General features: G+C 48.7%; 1 protein-coding gene across 2 annotated transcripts in view; it reads left to right on the top strand.

Moving 5' to 3' along the window:
* Positions 1–17,617, top strand: part of LPP (LIM domain containing preferred translocation partner in lipoma) — a 316,153-nt gene that overhangs the window by 258,227 nt on the left and 40,309 nt on the right. For both annotated transcript variants that reach the window (XM_019532903.1, XM_019532904.1), the window contains one exon: positions 2,261–2,430. In XM_019532903.1, the coding sequence (XP_019388448.1) occupies positions 2,261–2,430 (170 nt within the window). The remainder of the gene's footprint in view (positions 1–2,260; positions 2,431–17,617) is intronic.

Raw genomic sequence — 17,617 nt, forward strand, 5'->3', positions numbered from 1 at the left:
CTGGGGCTGGGGCTGGTCCTGCTTGGAGCAAGGGGTTGGACTAGATGTGACCTCCTGAAGTCCCTTCAGCCCTCGTTTTCTATGATCCTACGACTTAGCTGCTTGAGGTTGCATCTTCAAAGCTGCTCCCCAGGGAGAGGAGATGCCTTCCTGTCCTCTTCCCAAAGAGGACACAGACTCATGAAGGGGCTGAGTGGCTTGCTCAGGGGATCAGAGACAGATCTGGCAAATGAACCCACCATATCCCAACCCAAAACCATCACAAAAGAAGTGCTGTCTTTGGCTGCACTACCCAGAGAGAAAGGGACTCCTTTGAGCCGATGGGAAGTCTTCGCATTTCAAACGTAAGGCGAAAGAGTGGGCTTGGGGGGGTTGGAAATCAGGCCCTACATTGGGATGTTAACAAAGCCAGTTGAGAAGTGTTTGTATAGACACTCCATTGCTCTGTGTCCAAATGCCTCATAAAAATAATACTGGCTGATCACAGAACGGCACGCCGGGGAGAATAAATTCTTCTGCAGAATATTCCCTCTGGAAAAACACTGTGTCAAGCAATACACTAATGGCTTTCAATCTTGTGTTGTGTATATATAGATATTAACTGCTCCCCAGGCGGCATTTCGTATTACAGCAATACCGCGCGAGCATCGCGGAGACCACTGAGCGCTTTTGGCCCGGTCTAGGCAGGGAGGAGGGGGGGAGCCTCCCTCCTGACCGTACCCCTCCACCTGCTGCGTCCTGACCGCGCAGCGCAAGGCCCAAAGATGAAACAACACAGTAATTCCCCTCTCGGGGAGCTGGAAGTACTGGCCAGATCCAGCCCGAGGCCCTGCCTTGTTCTGTTACGTGCCCATTTACTCTCTGGCATTGGGGACTTTTTACCATCTTTAATTTTTCCAGAGGATGATGAAGGGCCTTTGAGCCTGAAAGCTTGCAGAAAAAGAGATTTTTTAATTTTGGCGGGGATTTCCTAATAAAAGGTGTCGTTTCTGCATCGAGAGTTTTAGATTTTTGCATTTCTTTTTGTCCCAGACCAGCCCGGCTACCAAATACATCCCATTTAGTCTCTGAAGGTGTCTGCTGCATTGCAGAAGTTAATCAGTCCCAACACTGACTTGGGCTAGAAGGTCAATCATTGCTGGCCAGGATGGATGGCATCATTCAGGTGGAGGGCGGTCAGGTGGAGGTGTGCCTATGGAGGACTGCTTTGAGCTCCTTCTGTACTGTCACCTTCTCCTTGGAGGTGCCCTTCCCGCTTGAGCTGAGCAGCCTTCCCCTCTGCCCCCCATCCCTTTAAACCACGTTGCCCACAAAGCAGTTGAGCAAGAAGCACCGAGCCTGAGCCAGGGTGTGCGCGCGTGAGCGCATGGTACCCTGTATTGTGTGGTTGTGTTTATGCGGCGCTATCTATTTCTGAAGACCTTGTCGAGGTCATCTGCACGCAGATGAGCTGTCCCTGATTTGCTGCTCCCGAACACCGCTGTGCATGCGCACGCCTAATCTGGAGTAAGAATGAGTGCATGCAGATGTCAATGTATTCAGGAGCAGGCGTTGCGCTTTACATTCTCACCCATCTGCCACAATCTGCATTAGCCTTCAAGTGTCAAGAAGCCCTTGTTGAGTGAGACCGTGTGTCGTACTCCCAAAACTTCCAACCATTAGGCTGCCAGTATTTAGTTATGCTGAATTGGAAAAAAACCTCTCCCCTAACTGACGCAGCCAGGCTGACAAACACCCTAGATGTGTTACAGCAGCAAAATCCATTTGCTGGTGGAACTTATTTCATGCAGAGAACAGGTTTAAGGTCTCCCAGCAAACGCTCTTTGCATGGTGTATGCTGTGCATCTGCTAGTGAGGATTGCCGTTAACGCTCTACTGGCAAACCTCACACAAATCCGTAGTCTCTTTGCTGTGAGCACAGCGACCCGGGGTCTCCTTGCGTTGCGGGTTCCTAGCATGGGGATGCAGTGAGCTGGTTCAGGCTCAGCGGGTCACTTTGCAGAGAGCACAAAACAGCTCTCCGTCGGCACTGAGGGATTGCTCCATTGCTGCGGGCTGGATTTGATGGGGTGACGCAGAGGATCTGCGCAAGCCCAGAGCACCCTCTCCTCCCAACACATAGGCTGGGATGATGGAGTCGGGGCTGGTCCTGCTTGGAGCAGGGGGTTGGACTAGATGTGGCCTCCTGAGCTCCCTTCCCACCCTTCATATCTGTTCGTTGCTGTCGTGCATGACGTGGTGTCTCTTCTTTCCTCCCCAGGCCGTTGCGCTCGTTGCGGCGAGAACGTGGTGGGCGAAGGCACCGGCTGCACCGCGATGGACCAGGTGTTCCACGTGAACTGCTTTACCTGCATGACATGCAGCAGCAAGCTCCGGGGCCAGCCTTTCTACGCGGTGGAGAAGAAAGCCTACTGCGAGCCCTGCTACATCGTGAGTACCGTGGCTGGCTTGTACCAAGGCAAAATGTCTGTCGAGGTTTCCTGCAGGCTGCAGCAGGCAGAAATGCCTTCTGCTCAAAACTGAGCCAGCCCATTTGGATACAGAGAGGACTAACCCACCTGTGCTCTTCTCCAAAGTTTAGCTTTTAACCTGCCAGTCATTCTCGGGGTCCAGCCAAGCCCTGGATGGCGGGAGCAAGCTTATTCTGCTCAGCAGAGGTGGTATGACTTGGTTGGCAAAAAACACGAGGTTTTCACTGCTGCAGAGGGGCGTGGGGTGTGCACGTAGCCTCACAGTGGGCACATTTACATGTTCATTAATGCACCTTAGATACTGTGCATTTAGTTTAGTACTTGCTTAACAAAGTACTAACTAAATGCGCAGTTACTAGAGCTGCTGCACAACAGTGCCGACGCACACTTACTTTGTGATGCTTACTGTGCATTAGCCTAATATCACTGTGCAGTAAGCTATTAGCATGATTTTTTACCACCGCACTATTAGGCTAATGTGCGCTCGTGCAGACGTGCCCAGTCGAGTGGAAATGGAAATAACGGTACTCTTAGAAACCAGCCGTATTTTGGAAAGCTTTACAGCCTGGGAAATCTGACTCTTGTAAGTCCTTGAGCAGGCAAGACTCCCGCAGAAGGAAGCGTAAGATGACAGATGAGGACATAAGTTTGCAAAGCAGCTTTGCAATGCAATGCAGCATCCACAGTCTGCAGTGTGTAGCAGAAGCTTCAGCCTGATCCGGGAAGGCAATGGGAGTCCTTCCTCTGAGCTCCAAGGCCTTGGCATCAGGCATCTCTTGAGGTTCACTTCTCATATCTTTACATTGCATTTGGATTTGGAGAAGTCGCTAAAATCAAATGACCGGTGGCTGCGGGGGAGCTGGACTTTTGTGGGGCTTCTGCAAAAACTGGCTGCCCGGTTATTGCAAATGAATCAGCCTCTTGATATTTTGGCAGTCTTTTATAATGATCCCTCATTTCAGAGTAGGGAGAAGTGCAGGCAGTCACGGATGGTGTCAGTGGGTTTTCTTCGTCAGTCTCTAAGACTGAGATGCCTTTGTACCATCGCTGTCTTTTAACAAACGCTGGAGAAGCGTATTTATTCTTGGGTCATACAGGTTGGGGGCTCCAGTCATGTAGTAACAAAATCTCCACCACGGTTTGGAGTTTCCCGTGCAAGGTCCTGAAAGGGGTGAAGCCCAGCATGCTGGGCCGAGGAGGAAGGAGAGCCGAGGGCCTTGTGGATGAGGCTGTTTGAATCTCATTTATAGCTTCTTAAGTTTTGAATGCCGTTCCCTGAGGACCAGCTTTCATTGCTATTCAAAACATTAATTCCCAAGCATGGTAACAATCTCTCATTATTCCTTGCCTTTGCTGCCTGGCATTACTGCTGAAATATGGAGTGCAATAAGGGAAGGTTGTGCCTTATATACAGTGTCGGCGGTGGCTGGTCTTTGTTAATTGGCCCTTAAAAACAAAACTGATTTTGTGACGGAAGATGTGCTTTTGAAACCATTTTTTCCTCCTTTTATTGTGAGCATTAAAATTACTGCGCCATAAAAATTTTAAGGTTAATTTTGTGGCACGTATGGTGGCCGTTGCAAGGGGACAGTAAATCGTTGCAAGGTGCATCGTAATGCATTTGGAGCAAGCTTTTATCGCCTGAAGTTAAATGTCTCATTGACTTCAAGCTGGAATCTACTTTGGCAGCTTGGAGGTTCCTACCTCTCTTTTTGGGGGGTTAAATCATGAACGATTTCTTCCTCACGCATCTGCTTTAGTTTGGGAGAACATCTGCATTAGCCACTGTAATAGCGGTTTAAGATTATTTAATCCCATTACTTACACACTTCATTAGCCTGAGTGAATTGTTGGCGAAGGTTCAGTAAACTTTCTACATTGGAAGATAAAAGGATAAAAGAGAAAATACAAAAGGATCCTGTTCCTCATTTCCTTTCATATTTATCTTCTATCTTTTTAAGGGATAAAGGAATGATAATTGCCTGGCTGCATCTGCGTTAGTATGTTCCGCTATACAGATTTGAGTGCAGCGTAAACTCTTGATGGCTGCTTTTTTTATAGCCAGAAAAATGTCTGTCCTTTAAACATTCACCTATGCATTGCACAGCAAAGCTGGTTAAGGGCCTGGCACAAAAGACTCCCAAAAGAAGGAGGGAGCGGTAAAAACAGGAAGGGCTTCTTTTTGTTATCATGAGACTAGAGACCGTGGAGCTGCAAGTTCCCTCAGCGAAGCCTGTCAGCCGTTAACGTCGACCCGAGGAACGAAGATGGGGAGAGTAAATCTCACAAGCTTTCAGCGAGACTAGAAAGTGCGTTTCTCGCTTTGGAAGTTATGAAATCGGCTCCTAAGTCACTTAGTAATTTTGAGACTTTAACCTTTCAATACCTTCTTAAGTCCTGTTTGAGTCAGTGCTTGAGGGGTTTGCAAAACTGAGGGATTGAACTCTTGGATTTTCCCTAAATCCAGCTTTCAGAAAGGCCCTAGTCTTACTAATAGTCCATACAGCAGAGGCCAAACTTTTGGGTAGGCAAGCCACAGATGACTCTCCACATCTTCTCCAGGTGCTGCTCTGATCTCCTGCCCCTGGTTTCTGCTTCTGCCCTGGTGCTCCCTGCCTGATGTGTTGCTCTGCTTTCTGCTCCTGGCCCTATCTGCCACTGTTTGGCCTGCCACACTCCCCAGTCTGCTCCATGCCACACGCACAGGCTGCCTCTGCCACATGCAGCACCCATTCTACAGGTTGGCCACCCTGGTCTATAAGCTGCAAAGCTCCCAAACTTTGACTATAAGCCCTTATGAAAGTTTGATTCAGGTTTCTAATTCACCTAGGTTCCTGTGAAACCTTGTAGGTCACCAAGCTCTAAGGTAGTAATAAATAGCTTGGTGTCTAGCTGACAGCCAGTGCCAGTGGAGTGCCCCAGGGGTCGGTCCGGCAGCTGGTTTTGTTCAGTAACTCCATCAGCGACCTGGAAGATGGGATGGATGCACCCTCAGCAAGTCTGCAGATGACACCGAGCTGGGGGGAGTAGTGGATACACCGGAGGGTAGGGCTAGCATTTACAGACCTCGACAACCTGGACCAAAAGAAATCTCCTGAGGTTCAACAAGGACAAGTGCAAAGTCTTGCACTTAGGACGGAGCAATCCCCAGCACCGGGGCAGGCTGGCGGGGACGGGCTGGGCAGCAGCTCTGCAGAAAAGGACTTGGGGGGACAGGGGACAAGAAGCTGGACAGGAGCCATCTTATTAGGTGGCTCGGTGCCAAGAAGGTGACCGGCATCCTGGGCTGCATTGGTGGGAGCGCTGCCGGCAGATCGAGGGCAGTGATTCCTCCCCTCTATTCGGCACCGGGGAGGCCACATCTGGAGTCCTGTGTCCAGCTGTGGGCCCCCCACTTGAGAAAGGATGGGGTCACATGGGAGAGAGTCCAGTGGAGGGCAATGAAAATGGTTGTGGGGCTGGGGGACAGGACTGGTGAGGAGAGGCTGAGGGAACTGGGCTGATTGAGTCTGCAGAAGAGAAGACCGAGGGGGATTGAATAGCAGCCGTCACCTCCCTGCCGGGGGGCTGCAAAGAGGCTGCAGCTGGGCTGGTCTCAGTGGGGGCAGATGACAGGACAAGGAGCAATGGGCTCAGGCTGCGGCAAGGGAAGTTGAGGTTGGATATTAGGAAGGTGGTGAAGCACTTGAATGGCTTACCTAGAGAGGTGGTAGAGTCAGTCTCCATCCTTGGTGGTTTTTAAGAGCCAGGTAGACGAAGCCTTGCCTGCGATGATGTTGGACTACATGTGACCTCCTGAGGCCCCTTCACACCCTCATTCTCTGTTTCTGGGAAAGTCTTGCCTTGAGTGCACGTAACTGAACCGGGCTTGGAAAGCAGAGGTCTGATTCTCAGCTGGCATAAATCAGTGGAGCACAACAGAGCTACCCTAACTTACACTGCCTGCTGCTGTGACCCCAGAAATTCATGTCTCTCATCCCAGCACTCACGTCACTAAAACCAGCTGCCTCATAAAAAAAGAAGACAAAAAGGTGTTTGGCTTGTCTAGATTTAGAGCTCGTGACTTTTTGCTCTTCTAATAGTTCCCTTTGGGTGACCCACCATGTCTGCACAGATAGGTCAGCGGGAACAACCAAACAGGCTACAAAAGTTTCTAGACAATTAAGAGTTGGCAGGCATTCCTTATAGTTGTGTTTCCCATCTTGTCTTGGAGAGAAGCCATGGTTAGGTTGCAATGAAGAAGGGTTTGCCTAGTAGTCAGCAGTGAGGCCAAATAGCCGTATTTTTTTCTGGGTTTATAAATAAAATAATAGTAAATGAGGGCTGGAAGGGACCTCAGGGGGTCACATCTAGTCCAACCCCCTGCTCCAAGCAGGACCAGCCCCGACTCCATCATCCCAGCCAAGGCTTTGTCAACCTGGGTCTTCAAAACCTCCAAGGATGGAGACTCCCCTCCTCTCTGGGTGACCTGTTCCAGTGCTTCTCCACCCTCCGGGCGAGAGAGTTTTTCCTAATACCCAACCTCAACGTCCCTTGCTGCAGCTTGAGCCCATTGCTCCTTGTCCTGTCGTCTGCCCCCACTGGGACCAGCCGCGCTCTACATCTATTTCCGGTTAGCTGAAAATGCTGAAACAGAGTCTGACCCCAAGTTTCCTGGAGTCATTTGCACCATATTAAAACCCCATGTTCTTCTCGCCATGCACACGTGTCTGTTGGAAGCTCTAGTCCTGGTCTCCGAAGGTAAGCCACGTGCTTCTGACGTCTGCCCGTTGCATTTCAAAGGCTAGAGCCCCCAGATGCCTTGCAAATGCCATTGCCATGCTTCGGTCCCACACTCCAGGCTTTGTAATTATACATTTTATTGCTAAAGCGCCAGCAGCCTCTCCAGTGGGACACTTGTGTTGGTGTAAAAGCAAGTGCGCTGAGGAAAGTGTTAACATGAGGCAGATGTCACCCCCTTGTCCGTGCTAAAATCTTTCTGAAATGTCTCCTGACATAACGAGCTCCTGCTCTACAGCTGGGAATCGTGCAGCAGGGCTGCAAGATGTTATCAGTATCCCGCTCCCCTCTCCCCCCCGTAAGGAAATGCATTGCCAAAAGCATTTGGTTTCCTTCTTTTGAATATCTGAAAAGATGTTTTTCCTTGCATCAGGCTTGGTGGAAGAGTGAGGTGGAGGGTAGGATCGTTGCAAGCCTTGTCATAAAAGATTGAAGAGCAAGATGTCAGAGCGGTGCCAGCTGTCTGCTTTCCAGCTCCGGTATTATCATAAGGAGGGAACACAAGGTTAACCAGACGTACTGGTCTGACAAGGGATGGTACTGTTTTGCAAATGGCGTTTTCTCCAATGTCCTCATGACTTTCCCTGGGGCCTGCAAGTGTCCCCCCACTTTTTCTCCTTGCTTCCACCAGGCAGTCCCCATAAGGTCAGAGTCAGGGATACAGGATCTAGAAAGCCAAGTCCTGCCAGGTGCTGAGCACCTGCCATTACCACGGACATTGATAAGATGCTGCAAATGTTTAGTGCACTGAGGATTTCTCCCATCGTGGCTGCATCGAGATAGCCCGGTATCAGGCCCCACTGGCGTGGTGCTCTAAGGAAGGGGGATGGCTGGAAAGGAGGAGACCTCCTTGAGCCAGGCAGACATCTTCAGCCCTCACAACTGGAGGCTGATGAGGAGGAATGGGCAAAGGTTTGGGGCGGCAGAGGCAGTGCACGGTGCGCGAACCGAAGAGGAGACGTCATTGTGAGTTGTGTGCCTGCCAGTTTCTAAAAGCTAATGACTAGTAGATGTTTCTTAAAAACTTGGCCCTGATCTTTCTCTCCCTGAGCTCCTCCGTTGCACACTCAGGAGAAGCGTGTCCCCGCTCTCCCGCCATTCTCCCGCTTTGCCTGCCTTGATTGCAAACTCTTTCTGCTTTGTTTGTGCAGCATCTAGCTGGGATCTCAGTGCTATCTGGGCTGTATCTGAATGCAAACAGCACATTATGATTAAATTTGTGGAGTTCAGCGAATGGTGTGAGCCAGCCGTGGCATGTGTCAACAGTTCTGGGAAAGCCTGGGTGGTTTTCTGCATGCTTTGGAGGACACGTTCATCACCTCCAGCTGCTGCCACTGGAGAGGATGGCAAAAGTCCCCATCACTTGAAGCGTGAGACCGGAACGGGGTTGCCTGTGCAAGCCCCCTCCTTCACGCTTCTGTGCACAAGTGTGAAACACTTGTGCAAAGCCACCTTCCTTCAATATGTGCACGTTGAAACCAGAGTACCAGTCTGATCTGATCTATTTTTAACAATAATTCTGCCGCACATAAGCCATGATTATTACACTCATTTAGCAACTGTATAACAATTTAAATTGGACCAGAAAGGAGAAACTACCATTTAAAGATTTTTTTGTTGTTATGATATAAGTTTTCTTTTCTCTCTCCCTTTTTTTTTAAGGCTCTTTATTCTTGTTTTTATCAAGCAACGTATTGAATCAGAGGGTAATTTATGGAAAGTGCTGCCAGTATGGTGTTGCGAGAGCTCCGCAATTTGAATTTAAGCTGCTCAATGGGATCATTAAGACTATTATGCCTGTTTTCCACAGAGTGCGGATTCAAAGTGACAACTGGAGCAGAAATATCAAACAAAAAGTCGCACACTCTTTACACGGTGGAGTGTTTTTGCTCTCTGAATATGGCACAGAGACCGGCATCCTTCTCCGCTGAGCCTCCCAGATGCCACCAGCTTGGGTGGCTGGTGTTAACCCGTTGCTCTTTTGACCTCTGCAGTGGAGAATAAGCCTGGAAGCTGTGTGTGCAAAAGCACCGGCTCTCTGCTGCGTGAACTGCCATGCTCCCGATCTATTAGGCTTGGCTATAGCTGGCTCAGAGCCTCCATCTTTGTCCCTGCCATTGCTAGACCAGGGACAGGGCTGCACTGGCTGGGCATGAGTTTTGTTAGCACAGAATGGCTGCTAACCCTGTCGATGGTTCGAAAACTGGAAGGCGACTACAAAGGGAATGGAGATGGGCTTTTCTTTGTGACCATAGGAGACAGGAGTAGGAGCAATGGCCTCAAGCTGCAGCAAGGGAGATGTTCGGTGGAGATTAGGAGGAAGTTTCTGACTCTGAGGATGCTCGAGCACTGGAACGGGCTATCCAGAGCAGTTGCAGCATCTCCAGCTATGGAAATTTTCAAGAGCAGGTTAGACAGACACGTGACTGGGATGGTTTAGCAGCGGGCTGGCCTAAGATGAGGTTCTTCCAGTCCTGTGATCTTATGATTATACAATGGATGCTCCTGGGACTTGCTGGATGGAGGCAATGCCTAGCATGTTGTGCACGCCAGCTCTTTTATATGGTAGGAGAATCACGTGGGAACCACTGCAGCATCCGCAGAGGGGTGTGAATAGCAATGGCTGCATCAGCCCCCAGCTCTCCTGACCACTTCCCCCTTGAGCAGAGATAGAGGGGGGTTATGCTCACCTCCACTTGCTTCCCAGTCATCATGCCGCTCTTTGGGGGGCCAGGGGACGTGATGAATCTTCTGTCACTAGGCAAAATGAAAAGGGCTTGGGATTTTTTCCCCCCTTTGTTATTTTGTATGTTGTCTCTTTCTTTTCTGGCCCGCGTTTATAAAAAAGCAGGAGACTGTGGGGTGATGAGCTGGAACGCCCGCTAGCTCCTCTGCAGAGGCACACCAGGGTCATTGCAGAGAGGACGAGGACCAATTAAACTCGTTAGCCAACAAGGACAGAACACGAAGTCCATGGGCTGATGCTGCAACGGGGAAAATGCCAGCGGCAAACTTCCTAGTACAAGGCCCTGCCAAGATGGGGTCACCTTGGCTGGGGATTTGCAGGCTGAGACTAGATGCCTTGCCAGTCGGGATGTTGTAATGATAATGGAAGTGATCTGCGCACCAGGCGGCACAGTGTGCTGGGACATCGCGCTGCAGGGTCCCTCGCAGCTCGGCCCATGGAAAGTCCTGCATCCTTTATTCTGCGCTCCCAGCACTTCCATGGTGATCTGACATTACTGACCTTGTTGAAAATGCTCCCAGTTTACCCTGGAGGAAGTCAAAAAGTCGGGTGCAACCCCTGTGCGAGGGCATTTCCAGACAGCCAGCAGGGCTGCTGCTCCCCGGGGAGACCAGGAGGAGCCTTTGCAGGTGTCACAAGGGTATCAGGATCCAGCGATACAGCAGTATCCCTGTTAAATTATATACAAGTGATGCAAACTGTTGCAATGTAACTGCTACATCTGAATGTTCCTGAGCTGATGCAAATGTAGCAAAAATGTTCTCATTTTAACCCCGAACACACCAGGGCTAGAATTACAGGGATTTCACTCACTTGTGTGCTCACAGGAGCAGGAAGATGTACTAAACACGGCTTGCCGGTTAGTTCCAGTGTCTTCCTGAAAGCACAAGACACCTGTGCTTCATGGGGGGCTAAGGGAGATTTCAGTCTTTCCGTGGCAGTGCTTGAACCTGGCGCTGTCCCATGCAGTGCTCACCTCTCCGCATGCTGCCTGCAAAGAGACGGCGATGCCGGGAGGCGGCAGGTTCCCACCGGGGAGGACCCTGTGACAAGTGATTTCCAATCTCGGATGCTTTTCCAGAGCCCAGACCAGTTGCCCCTTAATGCAGTGTGTGGAGGGTGTCGGCAAGCAGGTTTTGTTCCAGGGAAGTTCTGTCGCCTAAAAAAGCAGTGAAAACTCTGATATCTCTTTCTGCCCAGGCCTGGGGGTTTAGACTTAGGTGCATTTTGCAAATATAAAGCTAAGAGTAGTGGAGCAGCGTGATACGTACTGTTCAGAAATGTGTGTGCATTTGGGAGCGGGGCGGGAATTCCCAATAGGACGGAAATAGGATGAGATCAGGGTCATGTGCTGCCCTGCAGCAGGTCCTTTGGAGCGGTCATCTTGCCCTGGGGGATGGATTCCCTTAGATAACTTATAAAAAGCGCATCCTCCTTTTCTGAACAACTCGTAGGATTTTACGGTCTCAGGACTGTACACCTGCTCAAGGGCTGTTCTTCAAAACATGGGCCTCGGTAGTCTTTTAGAAACGCTGTGCCTTCTGCCTTGAAAAGACTGTGATGAGGACATGGCAGAGATTGCTGGAAAGGAGCGTCTCCCTCATCTGCATCCTTGGGGCAGGAGCCTGTGGGTGTTTAGGGGGTGAGCTCTGCTAAGTGCTCGCTGTGCTCACTTAGCTCCATGGTCCTAACACTTTGCGTCCCTCTCTCCAGTTACCCGCCCCCCGCTGCCCGGTTGCTAGCCTGCGGGCCAGATCCAGAGTCTCCAGAGCGCAACGAGCCACGTGGGCCGAGTGACTTGCCCCCACAGAGTGGGCTGTCCTGCTGAGACGGGCACCCTCCTACCTCTCCATCACTCTGCTGGCTTGCCATATTCACCCCGGGCTGTCTCACCCAGCGTCTGGCAGTGCCCCAGGGCCCAGTCTGTTGGCTTTGAGTCACGCTTCGGGCCATGCACCTAAGGGATCACTCTGGCTTTCACGCTCACGTGGTGCCAAACCAGGAACAGACCTTGGACCTAACAAGGGAGGGCTTTCCCAACAAGGCCATCCCTCCTCCATCTTCTCTTTGAGTGTCAATACTTGAAGACAGGGGTTTTCTTTTCATGCATGTACAGCACCTAGCGCCAGGGGGGCCTGATCCCTGCATAGAGCTCTGGAGTGTAATATCAACAGTCATTTGCAAGAGAGAGCTAAGTGATGATTGGCCCAAGGAGGGTGGTAGCATCTCTCACTGGCCATACAGCAGTCATCTTGTCGATGGCTTGTATTCACCTGTTACGTGTCGTTGTAACGAGGCCTGGATTGCCATCACTGCCGGCATGTAATTTGCACGTCCGATTCCATCCGACTCCCTGGACTGTAGTCTTCTCCCTCACTCCCATTGCTAGAATATCTACGTGCCTAATCCCAGGCAGATGTGCAAATCAGGTCTTGAATGAATACGGTTGGGTGGAAGGTATTTTCCCTTTTTTCCCCCTATTTGGGGCGAAGGTTGAGGTTTGATTGCTTTGTGTCAGGGCTGATACATTAGCGCAGCACCAGCAGCCTTCAAGTAGCCTGAGCTACTGGTTGAATGAAAGCCTTTCACCTCTCCGCTAGTCCCAGCTAATGATTCTCTCCAAGTCAGGGCTGCCTGGCTCTGATAGCATGGATTTAGTAGGTAGGATTTCTCCGGGCCGTTTTTTCAGAGAAAATGGTGATCAGAGATGCCCTCCTACTTTGTCCTGGCAGCTGCCTGCCCGGGAAGAGCGGGAGCATCGGGCCTGGCCTCCGCAGAATGCTGTTTCAACGGGTTTCCTTGTAAAAGCCTCTGTATAAGGAGCTTTGGCCAAAGCTTTACCTGTAAATGGATCCTCCCTCTAGCACCTGCAGCTCTGGCTCTTCACTCCGCAAATTGAAGAGTTTTTTTTTTTTGCAAAAATCTAGTTGGTCTGATAAAAGATATCACCTCTTTTTTCCTCCAGACCAATACAGCTGCAACGCAGATACCCTTTACTCCACAACATGCATTTGACCCTGCTTGTTTGCAATAAAAGGAACTCTTTAACTTGCCCTCATACGCACTTGGCCTCATGGACTTGATGGCTTTCTGGTTAGAAAAAATATAATAGTGCCAGTTTAGGGAAAAGACATCCATCAGGGCTGGTGATGGGGGGAGGTTAGTGATCATAAGCTGCATTGCGAGCACACACGGGGGGAAAAGCAAATTCCAAGTGCTTTTCCCTCGGCTGCACTGATTGCAAAGCGAAGTGCCAAGACTAATATTGACAGAAAAAGTAAATCATCCACTTGGGCATTTTGTATGGAAGGAAGACCAGATTGGACCTGGAGCGTGCTACTAAAATCTTAACCCCAGCTTTGCCAGGGACAGGAGGTTATTGTTTGCTGTGTGCGCAGCAGCTTTTGCTGCCAGCAGAGAGCATGCCGCATGCTCCGTCACCACGACTCTTCGTTAGCACTCATCAGCAGGGATCCTGGTTTTCTGTGATTAAAAAAAAATGTTTAAATCCCCAACTTTTTGTTTAAAACATGTAACCAAAATCTACAGTTTTCCATGATTAAAATGAAATACTGCTATATAGATATCTATATATTAGAGGTGTTTCATGTTAATCACGGGGAAAATGTGCATCATGGATGACTTTCTTTACACCGAAAATTGAGGATTTTTTTTTGTTTTAAATCAGAGAAAACCAGGATCCCTGCTCACCAGTGTCAGCAAAGCCCCTGGCTTGAAGTCAAGAGAGCTCTCCTACAGTGCTGATAGCAGACCCAGGTGTGGTAGGTGGGATCAGCAAGGGACATTAAAGTGGTGTGATGAAGTTTGCGTGCCATCTCCTGGCTTGGATTTCCCCCAGAAATGGTTAGCTCAGGAGCAGCATGTGTTTTTTCATGGAGATCCCGTGTTTCGCCCCGTTCTGCAGATTTGCTGCTGGCTTGAATCTCTCTGCAAGTGAGATGGGCTGGCTTGGGGGGTCAAAAATTGGCAGGATCTATTTTACTATTTTCTCCTGACTGCGGCCCCTCCTGCAATTGGTAAGAAATGGGATTCGATCCACGGGCCTGCCGTTTCATTAACATGGAGGTTTGCTGAATTGTTTCAAACCAGTGGCCACATAAAAGCCAGGCATTGAATAGGGACAGGTGCTTCAGCTAGGCTGAAGGGTGTGTTCCCGCGAGCACCAAGGATTGGAAAAGAGCCTTTTCCAATAATAATTTAATACTGCTGCTTGGTGCAGCATGTCTCATTCCCGTATGACCTTTATGCTGGATGGTCATTTGTCTATCGCTGAAAGATGGTCATGGGGCCCCGGGCTCTTTACGTGGGCTTTGTTGAAACTATTCTGTCCATCTAAATAAATAATCATGGTTCATACAAGGAGCAAGCCAGCTAATGACTGAGAACAAGACACGGCGAGCAACTGGGCCAGGCTTGTCCCAGGGGAAGAAAGTTCAAAAACTAGACAGACAGCAGCAGCAGTGAAAGAAAATCAAGTTTCAGGTGTGGTCACGAACCTGGGGAAAAGGAGAGAGTTTTCAAAGTATGAATTTTACCCTAGCTTTCTACGAGGTCGCTTTTTTTTTAAAGGACGTTTTTGAACCAATACGCTTTCTTGGCGCTCCTCCAGCAGAAGTGTCTGTGTAAATGCAATGTGGTTTAAAGCCAGACAACACTTTTTTAAAGTTATTTAATATTTCCATCAGTGAGCCATCTGTGACTGGACATATTTTATTTGGGAGGCAATTTAACATTACAGTAGCATTACATTCTCAGATCTATTTGAGTAACTTTTAGACTTTTTAAAATTAAATGTGCTGCCAAATATTTATATTCTGTTGCGAAAAGAAAAATATTTGGTTGACATCCTGCTCTCCTCGGCAATTGGCTGTTACAGGCAGGTTTAGAAAGCCACCGGTCTTTGCCGGACCGGTCCCATCAGGCGAGGCGTGACGGTTGGTCTGCGGTTCTCAAACTCTGGTCTTTCCCTCGACCGGCCTAGATTCAGCACAGCATGTAATCCCGTGCTGACATTGCCCTGACTTCAGCACAAGTGATCAGGCCCAAATGGATGCATTTTGTACATTGAAGAGAGTTTTAAGCCATTTCTAGAGATCTAGATCTTGTACAAGTCTTACTTAGACCCAGAGTTGTGGGCACTTGATCTTGTCCTAACTAAGGCACTAGGGGCGCATCTATGTGTCCGTCCATGTGCTTTTGCTAATGCACATTAAATTTAGTACCTCCATTGTGAGGTACTAGGAAAAGGCTCATTCGCCTATTTTAACACACGCAGGTTTTTAGGTGATGCTTTAATGCACATTAAAGTGCATGTGTAGTTGCTCTCTGGGATTTGAAGATGAAGGGATTTAAAAAGCAGTGGTAACCTAAGTTGAAGGCAGGGTAGATGTACATCTTATTGACTAACTAAATCAGAGATGCGTAGCAATAACTTGTGTAAGCAGCAGGTTTACTTCATCAGGTTCTGTGAAGTAAGCACAGTGCCTCGGAAAGCTGATGCAAAGCATCTCTGATCTAGTTAGTCTTTAAGGTGCACATCTGCCCTGCTTTCTGCCTGATTTCAGACTAACACAGCTCACTGCCTCTATCTAAGGCACCGCTGTGCAAACCGTGCTGAGCCTAACTGCACAGGCCTCGAATGGGACTGATTGCAGAAGTGAGCGCTGCTCTTGATGGCATGCGGAGTCAAACCTAAACATTAAAAAAAATGCTCTGAAACATTGCTAAATGGGTTAATTTTGTATAACAAAAGCTTAAATAGTCTCTAAAGAGTCTAGAGTGCTGCAGAGCAAGGTTTTTTTTTAATCAGGACTTCTTTTGAATGGGTCACAAAGCACACTCACGGCTTAGTACCTGGGAAGTAAATTCAACCCTCCCCAAACCACACGGAGAAAACTGTTCTCCCACACAGTACGGGCACATAATCCGTATATGCACTTCTCATAAACTGATATAGCTATAGATTTAGATAGGGATCGTATGCATAGAGTTTTTTTGCTGAAAAGAGCCCATCTCTGTATTAAAAAAAAAAGTCCAAATTTGCTTTATTATCTTGACAGGTTTTCTTTCACTCTGACATGGCAATAAGATTAAAGTTTTATAGCAATATCACCTCCATCTAGGAAAAAAAAATCATAAAACCTTTCCTCTCTGCCAGTTAGATTTCAGACTCTTTTATGGAGCTTCTGCATCTGTTAATAAAAACCTTAATTCATTTTGAATATTTTACTGTCGCTTCAGATAAAAGTTTAATCAGATAGAATTATTGCCCTTCTTATATTCTCTTAACCTTTGTATTCCAGACTTGCTCCAGATGTGTTAAAATTTAAAATCACTTTTTTATAGACTTGAATGCCCCCCCTCCCCTTCCCTTTGGAGGATACTTCTGTATAAAAACTCCTTTGCCCATCTCGAGGTCATGTGAAAACTTAAAAAGCTTTCATTGAACACAGCTGACTTTCCACTGAAGTATCTTACACGCCCTATTAATTACTTTAATGGTGACATGCTGGTTTAAGGGAGTTCTTTATTAATACCACTAAATCTTTTTTTATTGTTGTTTAAACTCTTTTTCTTGCCATTATATAGATGTATTTAATCCTGTCTGTCTTTAAAAATAGATGAGCGCGTAACTCCACATAAAATGTTTTGACACTTTCATTTCCCAATCTTTGGGGGTGGGGGGAACGTTTTGTTCTTCCGAGCTTCCTCTTTGTCCTGACATGTCCGTCTTCCCGCAGAAGCAATGGGGTAATAAATAGGCCTCTTCTGGGATGGGCAAAAAAAGTTGCACTTTGGGTTTTTTTTACTAATAAGCTGTTTAATTACTGTAATGGCAAGTGATTTAAACAGCTGGTTTCTTTCTTGCTTTATGTGCTGTGCGCTGAGACGGCTCTTGGCTCTTCTGGGATGTAGAAGGTAGAAATGGTCAGTTTGGCTTTTAGGTGGTCTCATGTTAGCACAGCGGTGCCCAAATTTCCAGCTCATGGGCCAGACAAGTGGTGTGGGGTTGGTCTGTGGCTGCAATACAGCACACCGACCTGGCTTCACGTGCTGGATCCAGCCTCGTGCTGGCCTGATCCTGAGCGCTGGATCCAGCCGTGTGCTGGTCTCATCCCACATACCAGGTCCAGCCACGTGCTGGCATGATTTAGCCCCCGGGCCACATTATCCAGCCCACGGGGTAGTTCACGTGTACAGAAATTTGGCAGCAAGGGAACAGTATTGCTGCCGCTACCCCAGCCACCAAATTTCCAGACCCAGGGGGAACCTTGCAGGCCAGACGGCTAGTCTGTGCCATCCAAAACTGCCCCACAAGCCAGAGGAGCACCTGCCTGCAAAGCTATTAAGCCCCAATTCAGAAGAAGGCTTGTATGAGTTCAAGGTCACACCTGTTCAGGGCATCCCGCCAGCTTCTGTTCATACACTGTCTTGGATGGAGGAGGTGGGGTTCCTGGCCTTGCATCGGGTTATCCTGCTCTTGGACCTTGTCTGGACATAAGAGCGTGTATGTTACCAGCCTAATTCAAGCAACCCTTTGAGAAAGATAACATTTATTGGTAAAATGAATCCATGCAGGTCAAGCCTGGATTTAATGCAC

The sequence above is a fragment of the Crocodylus porosus genome, unplaced genomic scaffold, assembly GCF_001723895.1.
Source record: "Crocodylus porosus isolate Cpor-Errol unplaced genomic scaffold, CroPor_comp1, whole genome shotgun sequence".
In the NCBI taxonomy this organism is placed as follows: domain Eukaryota; kingdom Metazoa; phylum Chordata; order Crocodylia; family Crocodylidae; genus Crocodylus; species Crocodylus porosus.